Source organism: Anomalospiza imberbis, chromosome 4 (genome assembly GCF_031753505.1).
Source record: "Anomalospiza imberbis isolate Cuckoo-Finch-1a 21T00152 chromosome 4, ASM3175350v1, whole genome shotgun sequence".
Taxonomy (NCBI): domain Eukaryota; kingdom Metazoa; phylum Chordata; class Aves; order Passeriformes; family Viduidae; genus Anomalospiza; species Anomalospiza imberbis.
In genome coordinates, this window is record NC_089684.1 from 44,244,659 (window position 1) to 44,257,941 (window position 13,283).

General features: G+C 46.6%; 1 protein-coding gene across 1 annotated transcript in view; it reads left to right on the plus strand.

Annotated features, from left to right (window-relative positions):
• ADAMTS3 (ADAM metallopeptidase with thrombospondin type 1 motif 3) overlaps positions 1 to 13,283 on the plus strand; it is a 57,214-nt gene that overhangs the window by 36,587 nt on the left and 7,344 nt on the right. Inside the window, exons 5-14 of the mRNA XM_068188188.1 lie at positions 5,531 to 5,730; positions 7,887 to 7,970; positions 8,075 to 8,231; positions 8,793 to 8,898; positions 9,286 to 9,429; positions 9,838 to 9,970; positions 10,486 to 10,599; positions 11,240 to 11,385; positions 11,765 to 11,940; positions 12,818 to 12,951. Of these exons, the coding sequence (XP_068044289.1) occupies positions 5,531 to 5,730; positions 7,887 to 7,970; positions 8,075 to 8,231; positions 8,793 to 8,898; positions 9,286 to 9,429; positions 9,838 to 9,970; positions 10,486 to 10,599; positions 11,240 to 11,385; positions 11,765 to 11,940; positions 12,818 to 12,951 (1,394 nt within the window). The remainder of the gene's footprint in view (positions 1 to 5,530; positions 5,731 to 7,886; positions 7,971 to 8,074; positions 8,232 to 8,792; positions 8,899 to 9,285; positions 9,430 to 9,837; positions 9,971 to 10,485; positions 10,600 to 11,239; positions 11,386 to 11,764; positions 11,941 to 12,817; positions 12,952 to 13,283) is intronic.

Genomic DNA, 13,283 nt, shown 5'->3' on the forward strand with positions numbered 1-13,283 from the left:
TTTCTCATCTGCAAACCAAATTTCAGAGCCCCTATAGATGCTTTTTCCATACTTTTGGACATTGATACAGATGATGATTTTGCAAAATGGGACTTCTTTTCCTTTTTATTTTTCACCTTTTATTGCAGCTGTGTTTGAAGGGTCCCATTGATATTGAATCAAAGAACTTGGTGTGGTGTAAAGTGAAAAAAGAACAGCCTTGGTTGGTTTATTGTGTCCAATATGTGACCCACAGGCCTCTCCATGTCCTCTGTTTGTATGTAAGCACCAGCAGAAAGTGTAGCTCAGGTCTCCTAAAATGCCAGACCCAAATGCTCAAGTCTTCCTCACATGTCCAAAAAAATGCTGGTCTTTACTCAACAGAATGTTCTCCTGGGATTAAAGTAGAAAAATTCAGTTTATTACTATTAAAGTCTCTGAGCTACATGTGTAAGTTGCTAAACTGAAGGAAGAGTGACACCTTGTAATAATGTCCTAGTAAAAGACCTGGAATTGTCAGGAGACTGTTTTTAATACATTTTCATACTTCAAAATTCAGGGTCAAAGCCAGACTCCAGCTCTACCCATAATTAAGTTTTTCTGAATAATGACACATAGTAAATATATATTTTTAACCTGTTCTAAAAAAAAAATCCGCAAACAAAACTAACCACCAAATCACCTGTACCTCCAAAATAAAATTATGATGGAATCCTTGCTATATATAGAGAGAGAGCCAAATAATTAAATAAATGGGGAATGGGGGGGATGTCTTGCTACTAGGAAAGCAGGAATTCCAGGGGACATGGTTTGTAGTTCTAGGATAACTACCTATTGGCTAAGTTGGCTGTTAGGGCTAAAGCCCAGCTAAAAATAAGGTGCAGAGCAGATGAGCCAGGGCAAGGCCGGGCAAGTCCCGAGGCCATGTTAGGCCAGCGTGCAGCTGTGATCTGGTATTAGTGGTGGCCAGGCAAGGGGCTGGCATGTCCATGGGCTGTGCAGGGAGCAGCTTCTCTGGCTTCTCCTCTGCTTGTCCTGTGTCCCCCCCCAGCTTCTCATTATTAGAGGGCAATATCTTTATTGCAAAAAAGCTCAGTTTGACCCTGAGCCTTATACCTCTTCTTTTGATTGTATCCTAGAGCCTCACAGCAAGAGTTCCATCCCTAATCAATTTCCACAGATCCAAAAGCCCTTTCACCACAAATCAGGTGGTGATTCACACGAATCAGGTGTGTCTGATCAGGTGGTGATCAGAGCTGTTGCAGACTGTCCAGGGAGTGTGTCAGGCGTGTCCTCCAGCACTGGGAACTCTGGAATTGGCTGGCGTTCCTCTTTGCTTTTTGTTTCTGGTCATGGGATGGAAAAAGAACAGTTAATAGTTGACCTAAATTCAGGCCTAGTTAATTATAGTTTCCTGCAGTTCTGGCTTTGTTCTCTGTGTGTTCGCTGCCAGGTGAGGATAACCTGCAGTCCTAGAAAGCCTCATGCTGGGGAGGGTAGTGATGACAAGAAAATTACAGGGTGAAATTACAGCCTTTTCTATTGGAAAAGTTTATCCTGAGTTGGCTCTGAATATAATTCAAATATATAGAGGATTATGCATTTCTACGTGACTCCCTGAGTGTGTGGCTGGCATCAAGCCCTGGTGTAAATGAGGGCTAGGAGCTGTTTTTGCTGATGGTGCGTGGAAGGGAAGAGCCTTCCCATGATGTCAGCGCAAGGAATATAGTGCAGGAAATCCTCCATCCTTCCCAGAGTCACCCTGCAGCTGGAACTGCTCAGGTACCAGAGAAGCACATATATCTTGGAAGCAGTCGGCACTCCAGAATGTTTCCTTTGCTTTTTCAAGTGTAAGAACAAAGTAAGACAGGGTCTTTGTTTGTGGCCCATGGAGTTCTTGCATTTCGTGACTAATCCTGCAGCCTCAGGATTCAGACCTTCCTTTAATCCCTGCTTGTTTGTCATTCTGCCAGTCACTGTCACTCCAAAGGTCCCACTGGAAGAGAACATAAACGGAGGTAATACTCTGAGCTTAATCATCTCAGGAGGTCTGCGTGTGGAGTCACAAGAACTTCTTCTCTCCCTTTTCTTCATTCCTTAGTGTGGTGAAACTGTTGTAAAAGTGGAGCTGTGTCTGAACCTGGTTGCTGGCATTTTTATTTCCATTAGTAAATTCTTCAGTGTCTTTCTCTTCTGCTAACACTTCCTCTGACACCAAGACACCTTTGCAAGAGGTGACACCACCACCAAACCTTATTTGCCACATCCCAAGACTCACAGGTGCAGCAGCACTTCCATCCTCAAGTGGTGGACCACATCCAGGTGATGGGTGAACAGTCAGACTCGATGGTCAGAAGGGCTTTTTGTAACCTGACTTTGACTTGCGGGCTGTTCTGAGTTTTTCTGATTTGGTTTTTGTTAATGCTCAAGTGATTTCTTCCACCTGCCTTGAGGGAAATGTTAAATCCAATGTTCTCTTTTGTGTAACTGCGCTGTGTTTCTGCAGCAGCAGAGCTGGCTGGTTTTGTGTTATCAAAAGTTCCTAGATAATATTTATTTATTGTGAAATATCCCAGAGAGACACTCTGCAGGGGCTTCTGGAAGCACTTCATGGGTATAGCCTTGAACATACAGGGAAACATCAAGTAAAGCTGTGTATTTTTATGGCCAGCTGGCTCAGTTGGGGTTGCTGTAGAGACAAAGTCTTCCCTCAGCCCCGCAAAAAAAAACAAGCAGAAGTTTTGACGGCAGTTAAGCAAACAACAAACTCTCCTACAGAGACAGTGACAGTATTAAGGATCCCAATTGTGGAGTCAAGACTGCAGGTCCCAGTGTCAGTGCTCCACATGGGAAGGGGTTTTGGGACAGGGCTGTTAGGTCAGGACACATTCTTTTCATGCCACAAAACTCTTGTGATAGTGGTAGAAAGTCATTTGGCGCTTCTGGAGTAAAAGGCAATTTCAGGCAATTCTTCAAGAAAAGATAAGGAAGAATGTGTAACTTGCCAGGGTTTTGTTTTTTAAGGACCTAATAAATCAAAGCACACGAGTTCCAGCACATCCCAAAACCTAATGAGAACATCCTGTCATCGTATCTTCACCCTGACGACCTGGGTGGTTTCTGTTGCTGATCCCTCACAATTAGGCAGTACCGGCACCGCCACAAAAATGTTGCGTGTACACAATTTGTGTGGAAATCACTGGGAATTATGTTGGAACTGTTTGGAATGTGCATTTGAACTAAATTATTCTTCTTTTCTTCACTGGTTTTTCAAAAGGCACACTTCAAAATAAGGCTCAGGAGGCAGTGACAGGATGGACTGGCCTAGTTTCCTTACTTCGGGAATAGCAGAATGGAATGTTTTAGTAGCTGCAGAACACGTCTGTCCCTGGGGACATTTTATACATTAACACAGTCTTTGGAAAGGGACTTAGATTGATCTCAATTTGTTCCACACTGGTTTCTCATTAGTTTCATTTTGAATTAGTGGAGGTGTGGATCTTCCCTAGATACTTTAACTTGCTGTATATCCAGAAAAAGGCTAAATTAGGCAATTGGGCGAGTGAACATATGGGAGGAACATAGATGGATGGATGGATGGATGTAAGGTGTATATACATACATATTTAAGGAATGCTTCTATCACTAGCACAGAATGCAGCCTATGTATTTTACAATATAAAGTAAGATGGTAAGACTCTCCCGTGTGAGTGAGGCTGAGGGTTCTCTTTAGGTACACAGAGGGTTGATTGATAACAGCGTTGATGAAATTAGATTTGGGCTTTATTTAATAGCAGAGAAAGAGCTGTAGTTCCATTATTTTACAGTCACACTCTAGGACAAACACCTGCTGTAACCAAGAATAGCCATTTCTCATAGCACAAGAGCATGGGCTGATCTGTTCCTACAGGTAAGATCGGGATGTAAGTGATGCAGGACTAGCAAATTAAAAAAAGGAAGAGGTAACAAACCAGCTAATTCCAGAATGAGATTAGGATGGATTAGTCTGTCTAGCTCAAATCCTCACACAGCCAGACTGGTTCTGTGTATTTCTTCACCATTGCCCCATGTGTTATCTTTCTCCCAAGTAACAAGTGATCTGACAAGAGGAAATGGCCTCAAGATGTGCCAGGAAAGGTTTAGGTTGGACATCAGGGAAAATTTCTTACAGAAAGAGTTGTCTGGCCCTGACACAGGCTGCCCAGGGCAGCAATGGATTTCCCATCCCTAGAGGGATTTAAAAGCTGTGTGGATGTGGCACTTGGGGACATGGTTTAGTGGTGGCCTTGGCAGTGCTGGGGGAACAGTTGGGCTCAATGGACTTAGATCCCATATGTTCTGTTAAGTGCTTGGCCACAGACTGCATCCTCTGAAACAGCAGTGGGTAGTACCTGTAACCTGGAGTTGAGCCTGGCTGTTTGCTCTGAAATCACTGAAGTGCTGCATTATGGAAAACAGACAGGAGAACAGATAAACCCATCACATGACACGGTGTTTCTTGGGCTGGGCACAGCAGTTAGGGAGAGGACCCTTTGCCTGACTTCCCAGCAAGCTATGGGAAGTTGGCGTTGTGGGCACCGCAATGTGACCAGCGTTCCAGCTGGGTTTCCCTTGGATGCTGTGCTTGGCAGCTTTGCCAGCTGGAGCGGTTTTTGGAATTAGAGTGGGTGTATGATTTTCCCACTGTTGTGCTGTTCTGGGGCTGGCATACTTGAGAGTGTCTGAAGACACAGGAAGGACCGGTTTGTGGACTTGCAGCCTTGGCATTCATGAATTCCAGCACAGAGGAGAAGGCTTGGAAGTTTGCCGTCATAGGGGAAAATGCCCTGATACCATGTGCATGGAAAGCAGGACCGTTCTCTCTTCTCCATCCTGCATGCTGTTTGCTCTAGTTGGCTTCCTAGGGCAGGGAGATCCCTGTATGTTTTTGGGAAGAATGGGGGAACAGGGATGCTCCTGATTGTCACAGGGACACGGGAGCCGTAGCACGCAGCTCACTATGTGCACCACGAGATGTTCCTCACTGATGTTCGTTGCTCAGAGATTGTTGGAATACTGGTGTAGATTTGGGAAGAGCCAAGTATCCTACAGCTGTGAGGTTTTACCTGTCAAAAATCCCTGGGCATGTTCTGTTTTACTGCCTTGGATTTTGTGTGTGGAGTAAGAACCATGATCAGTTACAGACCCATGTGGTTGAATGAAATTTTTTTATTGGTTTTCTGGTGATTTGTCCCAGCCTTATACCACAAGAATAATTTCTTCAGGGTTCTTGATATATCTTACTCAGAGAAGTGGTAACTCTGCAGGTGAGGATGCTTTCTGGGAGGATGTTTCTGAAATGGAACTGGAATTCGATTGGTCATATAATGCAACCACAGAATGGGCTGGGTTGGAAGACACCTTAAAGACCACCCATTTCCAACCTCCTGCCAGGGGCAGGAACACCTTCCACTAGACCAGGTTACTCCCAAGCCCTGTCCAGCCTGTCCTTGAGCACTTCCAGGGATGGGATAGGAACTAGAACTCCACTGATGGCAGACTGTCCTTGCAGAGTCCCTCCTCGCTGACCTCGGGGCACTGAATTCCCTGCATGGCCACATTGAGCAGCAGCTGAACGAGACCCTGCGGCGCCGCCGCCATGCGGGAGACAACGACCACAACATCGAGGTGCTGCTGGGGGTGGACGACTCTGTTGTCCGATTCCACGGCAAAGAGCACGTCCAAAACTACCTCCTCACCCTCATGAACATCGTGAGTATCATTTGGGAGCTGGAATGGCTGTTGGGGGCTCTTGTAGGAGCACCAGGTTTGGGAAAAATAGCAACAGGATCATTCTGACTGCTGCTGGAGAAGGTTTTCTGGTTTTAAGATTTTCCTTTAATTCATCTTTTTCGCAGTAGTTTCCTTCCTAGGGCACATTTGAGGGTATTTCCAATAATGAGGAAATAGTTGAAAAAAAATAAGGGGAAAAAAGTAAACTTGATCCATTTCTAGTAATTCTGAGCTTCTCCCACAACACAGTTCTGGAGAAAAACTGATTAAAGCATAAATATGTAGAGGAAAAGGGGTTCTAAACCCTCAATGGCTCTCTGACAGCAGACCTTCTGGTAGTACCAATAGATCTGTCTTAGAAACAGTGGGATCATAAGATTTTCCAGGAAATAAAAGCAATCTCTTAAGGATGAAGATGAGGGACTAATTATTCCCATAATGATTAGCATTCCATTAATATTCCATTCCCATAATAATTATTCCCATAATGATTAGTAATGTTTTTATGGATGTAGGAATGATTCTTATATGTTTTACACTCTTTTATTGCTGGAATAATTTAAAAATAATGCCTTGGTGGTTTTACAGAGCTTCTAAATTTGAGAACTTAGAATCTGAGCAGAAAAAAAAATGATTCCTGTATGAATTTAACCCAACCAATATGATTTTTTCCAGCACATCACTCAGAGACTCATCTCCTTTTTCCCACATACACCGTGGAACACCAGCATTAAATCTCCATTACACATTATTGCAGAATATTGTCCTTTTGGTTTTAAAACCTTTTCAGTGAACAGCAGGGTTGATCCATGTCCCAGACCACTTCCATGTTTTTCACACGCCTGTGGCTCCATCTGCTGGGAGCAGTTGTGGGGCCAAAGGCAGAGTGAGCTGACACCCTGCTGCCCAGAGCCATCCAGAGAACGGGATAAAATAGGGGTTATGGGGAAATCTTGAAGACTTAAGGTCAGCTATAGGGTCCTTTTCATCTCCAGGGAAGTCATTCCTGTGTTTAGAAAACTCCCCTGTTTTCTATTGGCACACGGTAAGTTGTGAACATTTATCCTGGCCCAGTCCTTTGTGGGAGCAATGCTCCCCCATTTCACTAATGGGGAGAAAATAAGAGAGGAATACCTGACCTTTGGGATGATTGCTTCACAGGACAGGCAGCCTGAGCTCTGTGCTCATTCTCTGTCCCACTGCCCTGCTGACACTGCTCTCAGCCTCAGGGATTTCAGGTTTAAACCATGGGCTGAAATCCTTGTGCCAGGGCCCGCAGTCTGGACAGCTCCCAGTGACCTTTTTCCCTGAGGGGAAGTTCTGTTTAGCCTGACTGAAAAATAAAACAACCCCTCTAACTCCTGCTCAAACCCACCAACCTCTGAACAGGGGTGTTTATTTCTCACCAGTTGCCCGTAATATAATATTTATTTTGTTTTTAGGGGAATGAGGAACTTCATTGAGGACCTGCAGATGTTTCACACTCTGGTGCCAGGACATTTCTCACCTTCCCAGACACAGGGAAGGGCCTCAAGAAGGACAACTTTTGGCCCATCTGCATAATTCTGTTTTTCTAACTTCCCTTCCACAACGCCTCTTTTTAGTACAGAAGTGACCACAGAATTCTAATTGATCTTGAAAAAGTAGGGCAGCAGTATAAGTTGCTCCTAAAAAAAATGCTCTTCAAAACAAGAAGCACTGGAAGTGCTCCAGGCCAGGTTGGACAAGGCTTGGAGCAACCTGGTCTAGTGAAAGGTGTTCCTGCCCATGGCAGAGGTATGGAATGAGATGAGCTTTAAGGTGCCTTCCAGCCCAAACCAGTCTGGGATTCTGTGATTTCCAGGGTTTGTACTTGAAGTCTTTTCCCCAATCCCCTTTTCTTTGAGCTCTGATCCATGCAACGTGAGAGGAGGCTTGACATGTCCTTCCCAAAGTTCCATGTGAAGGGGGTATGTGATGACAGGAAGTGAATCTACGCTTTCCACTGAGTGGAAATGATCCAAGACTTGAATCCTCTTCTGACGACTGTAGTGGTACAAGCACTTGAAAAAACATCTCCGTGGCCTTGGAAGTTCCCTTGGTATCATCAGTGGGGGTTTTTTTTCCTTTTTAATTTTTCCTCTTTTTTTCCTCAGGTGAATGAAATTTACCACGATGAGTCCCTGGGTGTTCACATCAACGTCGTGCTGGTCCGGATGATCATGTTGGGGTACGCGAAGGTGAGTAAGCCTCTTCTCCACCCTCACCTCCTGGGCAGAAAATCCAAACTCTGCTGAACTGGCTGCCTCTAGGAGCCACTGGGTCTAAAGTGTGGCTCTCTCAGTCCATCAGCCTGATCGAAAGGGGGAACCCCTCACGCAGCCTGGAGAACGTGTGCCGCTGGGCCTATCAGCAGCAGAAGTCGGACCCCAGCCATGCCGAGCACCACGACCATGCCATCTTCTTAACCAGGCAAGATTTTGGGCCCGCTGGTATGCAAGGTAATGCAGCTGACCTGGAGCAGAGCTCTGGGCTCGGTGTTTCTTGGCTGGCATCTGCCAGAAAAGAGGAAAAATTGGGAATTGCATTGTGAGCTCCCTGTCTTGTTCATTCCACAAGCTTTTTCAAAAGCAAGGAGACCTTGCCATGAGTCCTTGCTATTTATATCCAACCACAGATTGAATTTCTCTCTTGAGAGTTTTAAATATATACTTCTTAGCTCTCTTCAAACTCCTGTGTGTGCAGGGATCACTGGGAACCTCAATGCATGTGGCATTCCACTCCTCTTTATTTTATTGCATATTTCATCACAGATTTCCATTTATAGACATCCCAGCCACTCTGACACCTGCATCCATCCTCTGGCCTCAGGGAACTAATGATAATGGAAAGGAACTCCCAAAGTTCGGGATGTGTCAGAGCTGGCACTGGTCAGGATGAGGAGCCAGGCAGGCTGCCCTGGCCTTAGAGCAATGTTAGCTTTTGCTGAGGAAGTTTACTGGGGGTTCTCATTTAAAATCCATGTACTGAGCACAAGACTCAGCCCTGATGTCTCTCTGTAGGATATGCTCCTGTGACAGGCATGTGCCACCCGGTCCGGAGCTGCACCCTCAACCATGAGGATGGGTTTTCGTCAGCCTTTGTTGTTGCTCATGAGACTGGGCACGTGTAAGTACCACTTTTACCATCAGATCACACCAAAGTGCTGTGCTGCACCTCCTGCTTGCTCCAAGGGTGTTGGATTTAATGGCTGTATGGAAGCTGTCCCGGTTTTATTTCCAACCCCTTGGGAACGCAGTAGTGGTTGAAGCAATGGAGAGACAAGTGGGTTGAAGAAAGGAAGGGGAGGCAGGGTGAACTTTTTTTCTCTGGTGTGAGGGAAAGGTCAGGAAGGGACCTGGGAGGTCCAGGCAGTGGAGACAGGAGCTGGTTTAACTGTCCTTCACTGCCCTTTCCTCAACCACCTGTGCTGGTGGTTCAGATTTGGTACCTCTTCCATAGCTTTCTCCTTACAGTTGTTTTTGCAGTAGCTCTGAGGGGGGTTCTTTGTTTCAGGCTGGGCATGGAGCACGATGGGCAAGGGAACAGATGTGGGGACGAGACGGCAATGGGCAGTGTCATGGCCCCCTTGGTGCAGGCTGCCTTCCACCGCTACCACTGGTCCCGCTGCAGCGGCCAGGAGCTCAGGAGATACATCCAGTAAGGCCTCACCGGTGCAGCCAGTCTCTGATCCCTCTTTTTTCAGACCCTCTTTCCCTTCAAATCCCTGTTAGAAAAGCTCTGACCCACGAAGGCTGTGTCCTCACACAGGGCTGTTCCATAGCCCATCTGCTCAGGATGAAAAGTCTGTGGAAAGACCCCTCTGACTCCAGCGGGATTTGGAATAGACCTCAGATTGTCACAGAATCCCAGACTGGTTTGGGTTGGAAGGGACCTTAAAGCGCATCTCATTACAAAGCCCCTGGCATGGATAGAGACGCCTTCCAGTAGACCAGGCTGCTCCAAGCAAGCCCCACCCAACCAGGCCTTGGACAGTTCCAGGGATGGGGCAGGAATTGGGAGTATACATCTTCTCACGGTATTTTTTTTCTGTATCTCTTTCCATAGCTCTTATGACTGTCTTCTCGACGACCCCTTTGAGCATGACTGGCCCAAGCTTCCTGAGCTGCCAGGCATCAACTATTCCATGGATGAGCAGTGCCGTTTCGACTTCGGCGTGGGCTACAGGATGTGCACAGCAGTACGTCCAGACACCCAGGCAGAGGCACACAGCAAGGGGGTGTGGCCTGATGGGAGAGCTGCAGTGCCATAATCATTGGACAGCAGTTAATGGAGTATTTAAAGAGATCTGTAAAGAGCAGAGGGATATTTATGGGGGAAACTCAGTCCTCTGGGTCCTGTGGAATGATGGGAAAATGAGTGGCAGCATGGTCCATGTGGCACAGACTGGTGAGAGCAATCCCAAGAAAGAAAAGGAAAAAAAAATCCCATTTTTGTTCCACTTCTGGGTGTCTTCTTTCCTCTTTTCACTAGCCCAGGGCTGGGGGATGCAGGGAATAAGAACTGCCCTGAAGATGCTAGGCTCGTTGGGATGTGTGAGATGGAATCTATGGGAGTAGGTTGGATCCTTTTCCAAAAAGTAGAAATAAAATAAAAGATACAAATAAAGTGTAAAAAAAAAATACGAAAGTATTTGCTTATCCAAAAAGTATAAACAATCTCATGTTCTGCATTTGGTCTCTTTGTGTTTTTCAGTTCCGAACCTTTGATCCGTGCAAGCAGCTGTGGTGCAGCCATCCCGATAATCCCTACTTCTGCAAGACCAAGAAAGGACCTCCCCTCGATGGCACCGAGTGTGCCCCAGGAAAAGTGAGTCCGGCCTTTGCGCTCTTTTGTCTTGGGAAAAAGACCAACAGTTACATCCATTTGGGCTGAAGGGCACAGAGGGGAGCGGGAATTGCCTGGCATTCCTGGGCTGAAGCGAGAACACGGGCAAAGCGGGAGCTGTGCTTTCCCACTGGGATATTCTGGGAGCTGTACAAGGCTTGCCATAGCACATTTTGGGCAGAGATTCCAGCTGAGGTGAAACCTGTTCTGTGACCTCTTTGTTATGTTTTTTGGGTTCTGTCTCATCTGCAAAGTTTCTGTCAAGTGCCTTTAGGAATCCAGGGAAGCAGATGATGCTGTTACTGTGGGATGGCTGCTCAGAACTCACTGTCCAGACACCCTGTGGCAAATGTTTGTGTAGGCTGAAGATTAGTGGCCGATTTTTCCCTTTAATATCCCCATTAGTGGGTGTCCTGCTGCCAGTCCATTTTCAATTATAAAATTATACTCAGATACCTGTGTGTGTTTTTTTAGCAAATTCCCTTTATTTTGAAATACAGGAGACTCACTTGTACAATCTGAATGTGCCCCAGGCAGCAGCAAAATGTTGCTGTACAGTGCTTATACATTTGATTTGGGGATTGTGCCTGTTCTCACCTGTTTCCTGCCCTAATTCCCTCAGTGGTGCTACAAGGGTCACTGCATGTGGAAGAACACCAACCAGTTGAAGCAGGATGGACACTGGGGACCCTGGACCAAGTTTGGCTCCTGCTCACGGACCTGTGGGACTGGGGTTCGCTTCCGCACGCGCCAGTGCAACAACCCAATGTAGGTGTGGGAGTTGCACCCACCTGGGGGTCCTCAGAGGGGCCGCTTGCAATGGTATTTGGGTTTTGGGTGGACATTCTGTTCAGGCCCCTCGAAATGGGATCATTTTTGGAAAATTCAAGAATTCCATAGAGTTACAGAATCCCAGACTGGTCTGGGTTGGAAGGGACCTTAAAGCCCATCCCATTCCACCTCCTGCCATGGGCAGGGACACTTTGCACTATCCCAGGTTGCTCCAAACACTGTCCAGCTTGGCCTTGGACACTTCCAGGGATGGGGCAGCCACAGCTTCTCTGGGCAGCCTGTGCCAGGGCCTCAGCACCCTCAGAGGGAACAACTTCTCCCTGATGAAAGTCTCTGGAATATTTTCTTCTCACAGGCCCATCAATGGAGGTGATGATTGTGCCGGGGTCAATTTTGAGTTCCAGCTCTGCAGCACCGAGGAGTGTCCGAAGCACTTTGAGGACTTCAGGGCACAGCAGTGCCAGCAGCGCAATTCCCACTTTGAGTTCCAGGGCAGCCGACACCACTGGCTGCCCTACGAGCACCCCGACCGTGCGTCCTGCTCTGGGCCTTTAGTGACACTTGAAAGGGTTTGAAGCCGTTCCCCTTGGCCTGGATATCTCAGGGACAGGCCCAGAACTCCCAGAAAAGCAAATAAGTTGGTTCCCACCCCCCCCATCTGTCTGTTTTGCCTGAAAATCAATAGTTTTGCCTTAAATCTGGATTTTAATACCCAAATTCCCTGCTCTGACTCAAATTTTTCCATTTTAGCCCCAAACAATCAATTTCTCTCTTATTTATTCCTAAAATTCACAGTTTTGACCCTAAATTAATACATTATATGTAAAAAATAGCAGACTTGCCCTAAATCCCTGATTTTAACCTGCATTTTCCCTACTCTGACCCAAATTTGCCCTTTTAACTGCCAGAATTCAAATTTTCCCCCCAGACATGCCCCTTTATCCCTAAAGTTGGCATTTTTGCTCCAAAGTTGCAGAATTATGTCTCAAAACCACAACTCTTGCCCTAATTTCTCCATTTTCACTCAAAATCCCCCATTTCCCCCCAGGCCTCCAGTTTAGCTCTACAATTCACCTTTATGACTTCAAATTGCTTGTTTATCCCTAAAATGGATACTTTTTACCCCAAATGGCCACATTGCGTTTCAAAAACACCAGTTTTACACTAAATCCCCAGGTTTCTGCCGAAACCACCCCCATTTTCCCCCAAAAATGCCCATTTTGCCCAAAAAATTCCCCACAATCCACACGTTCCTTCCCAAACCACCTCATTCCACTGCTCAGCCCCCATCCTCACCCCGAAACCTGCCTGTCCCTTGTCACTCCTCGCTCCATTGGTGGGATAGTTGTCAGGATCACACCTGGACCACTGTCCTCCATGCAGCCTTTTCTTTTCCCTGGCTCCACAGCTCCCAAGAGATGTCACCTGTACTGCCAGTCCCGAGAAACGGGGGATGTGGCTCATATGAAGCAGCCAGTGCACGACGGGACTCGCTGCTCCTACAGGGATCCCTACAGCATCTGTGTCCGTGGGGAATGCGTGGTGAGTGGCACCAGCGCCGTGGACAACTCATGGGAACAGCTCACAGGCAGAGAGACTTTGCAATGTCTCTAAATTCCATATTTGCAGCATTGTATTCCTCTGATTCCTTGAGATTTAAATTAAATTAGAGAACAGCACAGACCTGTTCCAGGGAAATGCTCCGCTTATTTTCCACTTATTGTTTCTTATCATAGAATCCCAGACTGGTTTGGGCTGAAGGGACCTTAAAGACCATCAGTTCCACCCTCCTGCCCTTTCCTTCCACTAGCCCAGGTTGCTCCAAGCCCCATCCAACCTGGCCTTGAACACTTCCAGGGATGGGGCAGCCACAG